General features: G+C 39.6%; 1 protein-coding gene across 1 annotated transcript in view; it reads left to right on the top strand.

The window, feature by feature from the left end:
- Positions 1-273: 273 nt before the first annotated feature.
- The window catches only part of LOC126458441 (uncharacterized), a 35381-nt gene continuing 24921 nt past the window's right edge, over positions 274-10733 (top strand). Inside the window, exons 1-2 of the mRNA XM_050095503.1 lie at positions 274-505; positions 5858-6014. Of these exons, the coding sequence (XP_049951460.1) occupies positions 5903-6014 (112 nt within the window). The 5' untranslated portion in view covers positions 274-505; positions 5858-5902. The remainder of the gene's footprint in view (positions 506-5857; positions 6015-10733) is intronic.

Here is a 10733-nt window from a genome sequence, read left to right as displayed (position 1 = left end):
CGATGCTCATTTAATTCTTACTGTGTTTCTGTTATGTGCAGGAAAATGAAATGTTGAAACTTCGTTACCGACATGAACTTACTGTCCGTCTCTGGTATAAGCAAACCGACTTCTCAGGTTAACGATTTCTGTATTCTGTTTCGTGTGACCTAACGAGAGTGTTGAACATACTATGTGTGCCTCGACTATTGGCCACGTTACTCACTTGTATCACACGGTAATGCGGCAGCGCTGCTCAGCGGATGCCTGCTACAATAGCGTCAGAGAAACAAGGGCGGCGCGCCAGCTCCCCAGCGATCAATAATGTCAGACCATGTGAGTGAAGGGATATTTGTGTTCGACGCACGATATCAAACCACGTCTGCAATCGTGAAAGGCATTCAGTTTTGATTTTGAACGCGCATTTAAGTCGTTTTAGTTCCAACTAGAATCAGTGCAAGCAGAGTGCCGATTATCGTACCGGTACACATGTCGCATTGCTGACGTAAAGTCTAGGTGTACCAAGGTAGGTGCATGGTGCAGATCAGACGAGAACAATATTTAACACGGCAGGTACATTGTTTGTATTTAATGACTTGCTTTTCTCGACGTTGGCAGAAATCCAAGGAGCAAAAGTCAGTTTAGTTTTAAGTGTTGTTGGCAAAGAACCGTAGGTCTATCCGTAGCACATAACCTTTTGCCGTTACTTCGTTCTAAGTCTGGCGTCAGTATTTACTGTTCGCCCATCAAAGATATTCCTTACGAAATGCAATTAAACTTCGTATGTGAACCAGAACTATCTCCCATTCCTGTTTTCCTTTGTCGCAAATTCACATAAACTGGAAATTCTATATCTTCATAATAAAACCGCTAGACAGTTCTGTATTGGTAACACGTTTATTGTAGCAAAAGGGAGAAAAAATTCAACAGTATAAATATGCTAAAACCCTATACGTACACACTGCTTTTAATAAGTGACTACAAAGGTTTATACAGCTACACTACCACTGCAAACTGATCTCATTTAAGTGGCATTGGAATAATATGTAAGTTGTATGAAACTTACTTTAATGAAGAACTTTTTATTTATTTATATTGTTCATGAATTTGTACATTGTTCAAAAAACAGCTATACACACAGGCCTATTATAAATAAGCGGCATGGAGCACTTTAAACAGATGGATTGGCAGCATTGATTATAAACCTGTTTGCAATTAAGTACTAGAAAATAATTGAGATCAACAACGATTCACTCATTGAATTGTTATTTTTGAAATGAACCATGTTCTTGAGAAAACAGAAATTAATCTTACTTAATTTTCGTGGTCATTGTAATGCATTGAGCTCTGCACAACAATCTATTACCACATCAAAGATTTACCGGGGCAAACTGCCACATTCTAACTGGGGTTCACACATCACAATAATTTCATCAACACACAACCTCAAAAAAAAAAAAAAAAAAAAAATTAATGCAGCATTCATTTATGGCAGCACCGTCCATTTTCTGCTGTCATAATATGTGATCCATATTCATCATTGGAAAAAGTGAGTCCATTGGACAAATGTGGTGGTTTGATGTGTTAAGTCTGAGGATTTATCGTAGTTGGCATTTGGAACATTTTCCTCTGTTGATGTGAATGATATTACAAGGTTTGCAATTAACTGTGATCAGTCTTCAGTACAATGGTGTCACTGTTAGAGATGAAAGAGTGAAGGTACTTTATTGCATTATGCTAATTTTCAAGGTTGCAGGGAAAGGGAAATTCACTCATCATTTTGTTGCTGCTGTTTTCATGTCAGAAGTCTGGTGTAATGCTGCTCTATCCTCTTCAAACCTCTACATCTAATAACTACTGCAATTTACATCCTGTTGAACCTGCTCACTGTATTCATCTCTTGGGCTACCTCTATGATTTTTACACCCTGTACTTCCCTCCAGTACTAAATAGTTTCCCCTTTGATGTCCAATAATGTGTCCCGTCAACCAGTCGCTTCTTTTAGTCAGGTTGCCACAAATTTCTTTTCTCACCAGTTCTATACAGTACGTCCTCATGGTTACGTTTCCAATCTTCAGCATTTTTATGTAGCACCACATTTCAGAAGCTTCTATTCTGTTCGTGTCCAAACCATTTACTGTCCATGTTTCGCCTCTGTACAAGGCCACACACCAGGCAAATAGCTTCAGAAAAAACTTCCTAACACTTAAATCTAAATCGAGTCTTAACAAATTTCTCTTCTTCAAAAACGTTTTCCTTGCCACTGCCAGTCTGCATTTTATATCCTTTCTACTTTGGCCTCAAATAGTAAAACTTATCTGTTGCTCTTAGTGTCTTGTTTCCTAATTCCCTCAGCAGTGCCTAATTTAATTTGACTTCATTCCATTACCCTTGTTTTGCTTTTGCTAATGTTCAACTTAAATTCTCTTTTCAAGAGACTGTTCATTTCATTCCATTTCTCTTTCAAGAACTTTGCTGTTTCTGATAGAATTACAGCAAGGAATTTATGGCATTTTTTTTTTCATTAGGCATGTGATAGTTAAAAGTTAAACTTACCATTCCTCCTGCTGCTTAATAGTTGTCATGTAGTCCTATCTTTTGATCTGAAGAAACATGATAACAACCAGCACAGTTAGAATAACCATAAATTACAAGTTAGAATTTAATTTTTGTGTGTAAAATAAATTTGTTTACATCTTCTAGGCATGTGTCAGAATAGACATGGAGAAAAATCATTTTGGTGATTTGAGAAAATATTCTGAAGATTTGTTACAAATTTGATGTTTAACATTTTACTTGTAGCCATAACCTTTCATTATGATTCCATAGTAATGTAACTTTATTTCTATCACTTGTTGTACATTATGAATGTAATAGGGAAACTTTCCATGTGGGAAAAGTATTCTTGTTGTACATTACTGTACGTCCTAATGTATGTTAGGTGTGTGACACTTTGCCCATAGGAAATTTAATTCCCGTATACAGTATATTAAAAATTATTAAAATATACCATAAGAACACTATAGAACAAGAGTGAAGCTTATTTATTCTATGAATTCATTTTATCCACCCTTCACAAAAAGATGCCAAAGTGAGGTCCACAATTACTCTATAAGGCTACATTCATAAACACACATTTAATACCAAACAAGGCAACAATGTACTTAAGGCTGTGTTCATAAACAGACAATAAATATCAACCAAAGCTTCAGTATACTTATATCAACTACTTAACACATTGTATTCAGAAAAAACAACAGCAAGAATCTGTTCGTCCCTGTTGTCAGGTGCTGGTTCAGACAAAAGAGATGCTATGTCGATATCATCAATCACATCATGATCATTGTTCGTCATCTGGCCACACAAAGACGACCTTGTTAGTGTCTACAGAATCAGTCTCCTCAATCTCTTCATGTACCATAAAGTGGGGTGACCTTGAACATTTTAGATTCATTTTTGTAAATTAAACAGAAACTCCTGAAGACATTGACATTGAAGATATTGACATGAAACTTTTTGGAAAGTTGCAAGAGGTGTTGCTGAATACGATAAAGCAGATTATACATTTTTATCCCCCACACCTAGGTTGTTTTTTTTTCCACTGCTCAATTTCGCCCCATGGGTCGGGGTCACTTTGAACATGGAAACATTTGCCTATTCTGTGGGAGTCATGTCAATTACTGTTAAATGGCACCCCTATCATATGAAACAGCATGATATTTTGTATATAAATATAGTTTTGAAAGTAACTTATTTAGAAAAATTTAAGTATTTTTTATGAGTTTTCGTTAATCACCTGAAACTGTTCGTATGATTATGGCTTAATTTTGCTAATAATGTAAATGGGTGCTGAGCTAGTTATGAAATACGAAAATTATTTAAAAACAGAACTTTTCAAAACAGTCTGTATGACTTTAATAAAAGAAATGAAAAAAAAAGTTATCAAATTTTAAAGAATATCATCTGTAAACACTCTACAGGAAAGGAAGTTGCCACGAAAGAATGTCCACTCTAGCAGATGTCATAGACATCAAATTTAAACTCAAAATAAAGCCTTCCCTGTCTGTCTACTGTAGAATCGGATAGAATCCTAAAAATTCCATCTTTCTCAAATCAGACACATTGGGAACATTAGGCCACACAAAAAAGTCATGTGATTCCATCTTGGAATGCCATTTCCTCAGAAGTGAAATTTCATCATCAGTGATAACATGTCCAACACTATTTCACACTTTTCTGTGAAGGAAGCTTCACTAAAACATGTTTTCCATGGAGCTGATGTGTCAAATAATAGGGAAGGCGCTGTTCAGCGTCACCCCTTGAAAGACAAGCCTTCATATTTTACTTTTATTGCACCACTAAAGAATAAATTTAACATTTTATGCTTTCTGTAAATGTTCATTCAAGTGTTAACGTTGCTCATAAAAACTCGTTTCAAATTCTAAACTCAAAAATGCTTCTAATAATAGGCAAATGTTTTTGCAGTAGTGAAGGAACTTACATTTCCAGAAAATTATTTTATTGTCTGACATTGGTATACAATGTTATTTCACATCGACTGTCATATCATCTGAAAGAATCGATTATTGGCAATATTTAACAACTTTGTTCTTAGTTCCATATTTACACACTAGAGTGCAACATTTATTTTAAAAAGACGCTAAATTGCTGTTCAAAGTCGCCTCACCATTCAAAGTCACCCTGCTTTATGGTACATTTGGAATAACAACTGAGTTGTCATGTAGGCCTATATCACACAGAATTGATAATTGCTGATGTGCTGTACATTGAAAGCCTTAATCACTTTGCAGATATTGTGTACAATATCCAGTCTATCCTTACATGATACGTCACCAACAACTATTCATTCTCCTTTTTTTTGTGACAGTTTGCAGTAAATTTGCTGTAGTATTGTTGCCTGTTTATTAGGTGACTACATTGCCCAGTGCTTGAGGAGAAATTTTATGAACATCTGTGTCCTGTTGCTGCTTTTTTTGTTTTTGCTTTTGCTGACAATGCTTGCTTTCTCTAGTCCTTTTGCACTGCTCTTCATTTTCTGCCAGTGTTGCACTACTACTCTTCTTTTGGTGATATTCTCTCTCTCTTACTTCTTAATTTTTCAATGTGTTTCTTCTTCACCTGCTAGCTTCATACTCCAGTTTTGCCAGATTACTCTCCCAGGTGTATCAGACATGGCCACTAGATTTAGTGGTTTTTGGAGTAACAACAGACTGTCACGTGCCTAACAAAATGAAACTTACAAAATGCTACTCCTCATCTTTGTAAAACAAACATAAGTAGACGAAAATTGATTCTTTAAGTTGACTTACGTGATGATGAAATTAGAGCATAGAAGTTCTCTCTGCAGAAGGAACTGCTTCATAGCTTCAGCACAGAGAAATTAGCTTACATTGTTACACACGTTGTGAGAACTGCATGTCTAAACCTATTGTTGGCAACCATTTTCAATAATTTTGGCAATATTGCTGGATAAGAGTCACAGATGCTAGGTGCAACTATCAATCATACCAACTTTGGAAAATATTTTCCTCTTACTCTGGAAAGAAAAAAAGGTAATGTCACATGTCCAGCAAGAATTTTAAAATTTTCATCTTTGACAAGAATTTTAAAATTTTCATGTTTGCTATTACGCCAGTCTTGGTAGTATATGAATTTCTGGTGGTTAATTTTGTTGTATGCGGCAAATACATATAATCATCTGTCATTTCGTATTTCACATTCATTAGCTTCTTGAATAGTGAAATACACATATCTTGTCCAGAATATTGTGAAATGCCCCTACAATGTCATTTACAAACTGCAAAGTTTTTATTGTAACTACTATGCATTTTTTATAACTTGTTTCTTTCGGATGCAGGCATTGCTGGTACTTCAAAAACTGAGACTCTTGTAGAATGTTGTCATGGATACATCAACGATTCAAGAGTTCACTTACTGCCACAGATTTGGACCAATGTTTTGGATTGCATTGCATATTGCTCTCCTGTTACTGTTCAATAATGTGCTGACAAAAGGTAGGTTTGTTACAAACTGCAGTATGCATCATATATTCATTAATATGCTTATGAGAAACTGAATCAGGCACACTTGCCTATTGGTGTGTGGGAAGTCTTCAGACTCGTAATGGTGGCATTGTGTTATGATATGGTCTCAACAAGGCAGCGACTAAAGCATTAGTGAGCAGTCCTGATTTACGACTACTCAGCTGCTGATCACAAGACATAATATTGATCATTACTGGGTGTCACCCAATACCCTCATATTTGTGGAGTGTTCCTCAAACTGTTTTGACATAATGTGGGAGTGACGGGTTGGTAATGCATTTTGCCAAAGGTACAGATCACATACAGAGTATCACAAACAGGATCACATGACCAGACATTAATTTTCTACAAATCAATCGCCATTGTGAAATGATGGCAGGAGTATTAGGGACCTGTTTCATGCTACATAAATGCCCCCAAATAAGAATACATCCAGAACCTGCTTAATGTTGCTCTGTTGGGATACATCACCTCATGGTTTTCTGTGAAATCATGCCTTACTGCTGGCATTCAGTAACATGTTTGGCAATTTGTCAGTACTGGTAATTTTTACTTATTCATTGAGTGCCCAATGGCAGTGTGAGACCACATGCTAATTAATCACTGTGACACATGGTAATTGTATGGGATTGTGGCTTCTGTATCCTTCCAATAGCATGGTTCAGGGTAATGTAGCTGCTCACTAGTTGTTATTCACTGTTGAATTAAGTGCATCATGTATTCATTGTTGCAATCTGCAGTTGTCATTACCAGCCACTGCATCAACATGCTGTCATGTGTAGCACATTACACAGTGGTGCATAAAAAGCTCAGTTTTGTTACAGGCCTGGAGATATAGTATCTCATGCACTGAACACCAGGGAACTGACTGTGGTAAAATGCACTGGCGTTTTTCATCTCATTCCTCCCCGTACTATTTATGCTGATGACTATTATAATATCTGAAAACACCCCACTCGCTTGAGTGCCTTAGTCTTTCATCACACACACACTGCTGGCCACCATAAATGCAAAACCCTGAAGGAAGCATCCGAATCAAGTGAAATTTACACCATGGGTTTGCAGCGATGAGATATGCAACTGATTAGAATTTCAGCGCAGACGCACATCACGCGCGCCTGTGGCGCCACCTCATAGCACCATTTAAGGCTTGGTGATTTCGACGAGAGTACGTTCGGCATGTGTGTTTACCTTGTGGTTGTTTCACAAGACGATCAGTTATGCCTCGTAGACAACAGCGAACATCGTTAGATCAAGTATCCGAGTTCGACAGAGGAAGGATAGTGGCTTACCGAGATTGTGGATTATCATACAGAGAAATCGCTAGTCGTGTTGGACGAAACCAAACAACTGTAATGCGGATATGTGACCGTTGGATGCAGGGGGGTACGACGGACCGACGTGGTCGATCGCATTCACCTCGGTGCACCACTGCACGTGCTAATAGGCAAATTGTGCGCATGGCAGTGACGGATCGCTCAGTGACATCCCGAACCATAGCACAGCACATTGCGTCTGTAACGCATCATCCAGTGTCTGCACGTACCATTCAACGCCGTTTACAGCAGAGTGGTCTGTCCGCAACACGTCCATTGCTTCGTCTACCATTGACGCAGAACCACAGACGTCTCCGTCGCCAATGGTGTGATGACAGACGGATGTGGACGGCAGAATGGAATGACATTGTCTTTACTGACGAGGCACGCTTCTGTCTGCAGCACCACGATGGTCGGATTCGAGTGTGGAGACACCGTGGAGAGAGGATCCTGGACAGCTGCATTATGCACCGCCACACTGGTCTTGCACCGGGTATTATGGCATGGGGCGGTATTGGATATTACTCTCGCACGTCTCTAGTACGCATTGCCGGTACTTTAAATAGCCGGTGCTACATATCCGAGGTGCTGGAGCTAGTTGTCCTTCCTTACCTTCAGGGCTCGGCCACAGCCATATTTCAACAGGATAATGCGCGACCACACGTGGCACGTATTGTCCAAAGGTTCTTCGTCAATAACCAGATTGAAGTGCTTCCCTGGCCGGCTCGCTCTCCGGGTCTTTCGCCGATAGAACACACGTGGTCATGGGTGCTCAACGAGTGACCCAGATTACATCCCCAGCTGCCACATCAGATGATCTTTGGCAACGTGTGGAAGCTGCTTGGGCTGCTGTACCCCAGGAACACGTCCAACGTCTCCTTGACTCAATACCGAGACATGTGGCAGCGGTGATCTCCAACAATGGCGGCTACTCTGGCTACTGATTCTGGCAGGAACCACATGTCACAGCCGTCTGTAAACGTAATCATTTGATACTTGGTCAACATGTTATCTACAAAATAAAAGCGCTGGCACATCGATAGACACACAAACAAACACAAATATACACACAAATATACACACAAAATTCTAGCTTTCGCAACCAACAGTTGCTTAGTCAGGAAAGAGGGAAGGAGAGGGAAAGACGAAAGGATGTGGGTTTTAAAGGAGAGGGTAAGGAGTCATTCCAATCCCGGGAGCGGAAAGACTTACCTTAGGGGGAAAAAAGGACGGGTATACACTCGCACACACACACATATCCATCCACACATATACAGACACAAGCAGACATATTAAAAGGCAAAGAGTTTGGGCAGAGATGTCAGTCGAGGCGGAAGTGCAGAGGCAAAGATGTTGTTGAATGACAGGTGAGGTATGAGTGGCGGCAACTTGAAATTAGCGGAGATTGAGGCCTGGTGGATAACGGGCAGAGATGTCAGTCGAGGCGGAAGTGCAGAGGCAAAGATGTTGTGGAATGACAGGTGAGGTATGAGTGGCGGCAACTTGAAATTAGCGGAGATTGAGGCCTGGTGGATAACGGGAAGTTGCCGCCACTCATACCTCACCTGTCATTCAACAACATCTTTGCCTCTGCACTTCCGCCTCGACTGACATCTCTGCCCAAACTCTTTGCCTTTTAATATGTCTGCTTGTGTCTGTATATGTGTGGATGGATATGTGTGTGTGTGCGAGTGTATACCCGTCCTTTTTCCCCCTAAGGTAAGTCTTTCCGCTCCCGGGATTGGAATGACTCCTTACCCTCTCCTTTAAAACCCACATCCTTTCGTCTTTCCCTCTCCTTCCCTCTTTCCTGACTAAGCAACCGTTGGTTGCAAAAGCTAGAATTTTGTGTGTATATTTGTGTTTGTTTGTGTGTCTATTGACGTGCCAGCACTTTCGTTTGGTAAGTCACATCATATTTGTTTTTGGAAAAGCTATTTGTGTTCTCTCTTCCATGAGACTAAACAACAAAAATGTAGACTACGTGTCTAAAAAATCCTCCAGATGTCAATGCCACCAGCTATAGGGTACAATCCTGAATATTTTCCATAAGCATATTGGCAGTAATAGGTGATGAAGGACTCCCCATCGCAACTCCATATGTGTCTCTTCATAGAACTGGTCATTGAATAAAAAGTAAGTGGAAGTCAACAAATGTCAAAATTGTCTAATTCAGCACCAAACCTAATGTCAGTTAACTGTAACAAATCAGGCAGAGGAGTGCAAGAGAAGAAAGAGTTGTTATTGTGGTCTTCAGTCCTGAGACTGGTTTGATGCAGCTCTCCATTCTACTCTATCCTGTGCAAGCTTCTTCATCTCCCAGTACTTACTGCAACCTACATCCTTCTGAATCTGCTGAGTGTATTCATCTCTTGGTCTCCCTCTACGATTTTTACCCTCCACGCTGCCCTCCAATGCTAAATTTGTGATCCCGTGATGCCTCAAAACATGTCCTACCAACCGATCCCTTCTTCTAGTCAAGTTGTGCCACAAACTTCTCTTCTCCCCAATCCTATTCAATACCTCCTCATTAGTTACGTGATCTACCCACCTTATCTTCAGCATTCTTCTGTAGCACCACATTTCGAAAGCTTCTATTCTCTTCTTGTTCAAACTATTTATCGTCCATGTTTCACTTCCATACATGGCTACACCAGAAAGAGACAATATCAAAACTTGCTAAAAATCAGTCATGCAAATGCTGGAGGCTATCTAACCCACGACAAGGGCAGTTCTACTGTTAGATTGGACAAGCAGGTTTATTTAAAAAGATGCAGTGTTTGCTGTCTGATCCAGCATATCGCAGACTCAGTGCTGACCTGACAAAAAGAGTTGATGAGAAGACTTAAACTATCTGAAAAACAGTTCATTGTCACAACAGACTATCAAGAGACTCCATATAAGAGTAGCACTTGCTATCTACATCCTCACTTATTTGCTGGATGTATTCCATCTCTGTCTTCCTCTAGAGTTTTTACTCTCTACAGCTCCCTCTAGTACCCTAGAAGTTATTCCCTGGTGTCTTAACAGACATCCTATCATCCTGTCCCTTCTCCTTGTCAGTGTTTTACACATATTCCTTGCAGCACCTTCTCATTCCTTACCCTATCAGTCTACCTAATTTTCAACATTCTTCTGTAACACCACATCTCAAACGCTTCAATTCTCTTATGTTCCGGATGTCCCACAGTCCATGTTTCGTTTTATACTAATAGACTTCTCCTGGCCAGGAATGCCTTTTTGGCACTGATAGTCTGCTTTTGATGTTCGCATTGCTCCATCCATCACTAGTTATTTTGCTGCCTAGGCAGCAGAATTCCTTAACTTTATCTGCTTCATGACCATAAATCCTCATGTTAATGTTCTTGCTGTT

The sequence above is a fragment of the Schistocerca serialis genome, chromosome 1 (assembly GCF_023864345.2).
Source record: "Schistocerca serialis cubense isolate TAMUIC-IGC-003099 chromosome 1, iqSchSeri2.2, whole genome shotgun sequence".
Lineage (NCBI taxonomy): Eukaryota > Metazoa > Arthropoda > Insecta > Orthoptera > Acrididae > Schistocerca > Schistocerca serialis.
This window is presented reverse-complemented; position numbering and strand designations above follow the sequence as displayed.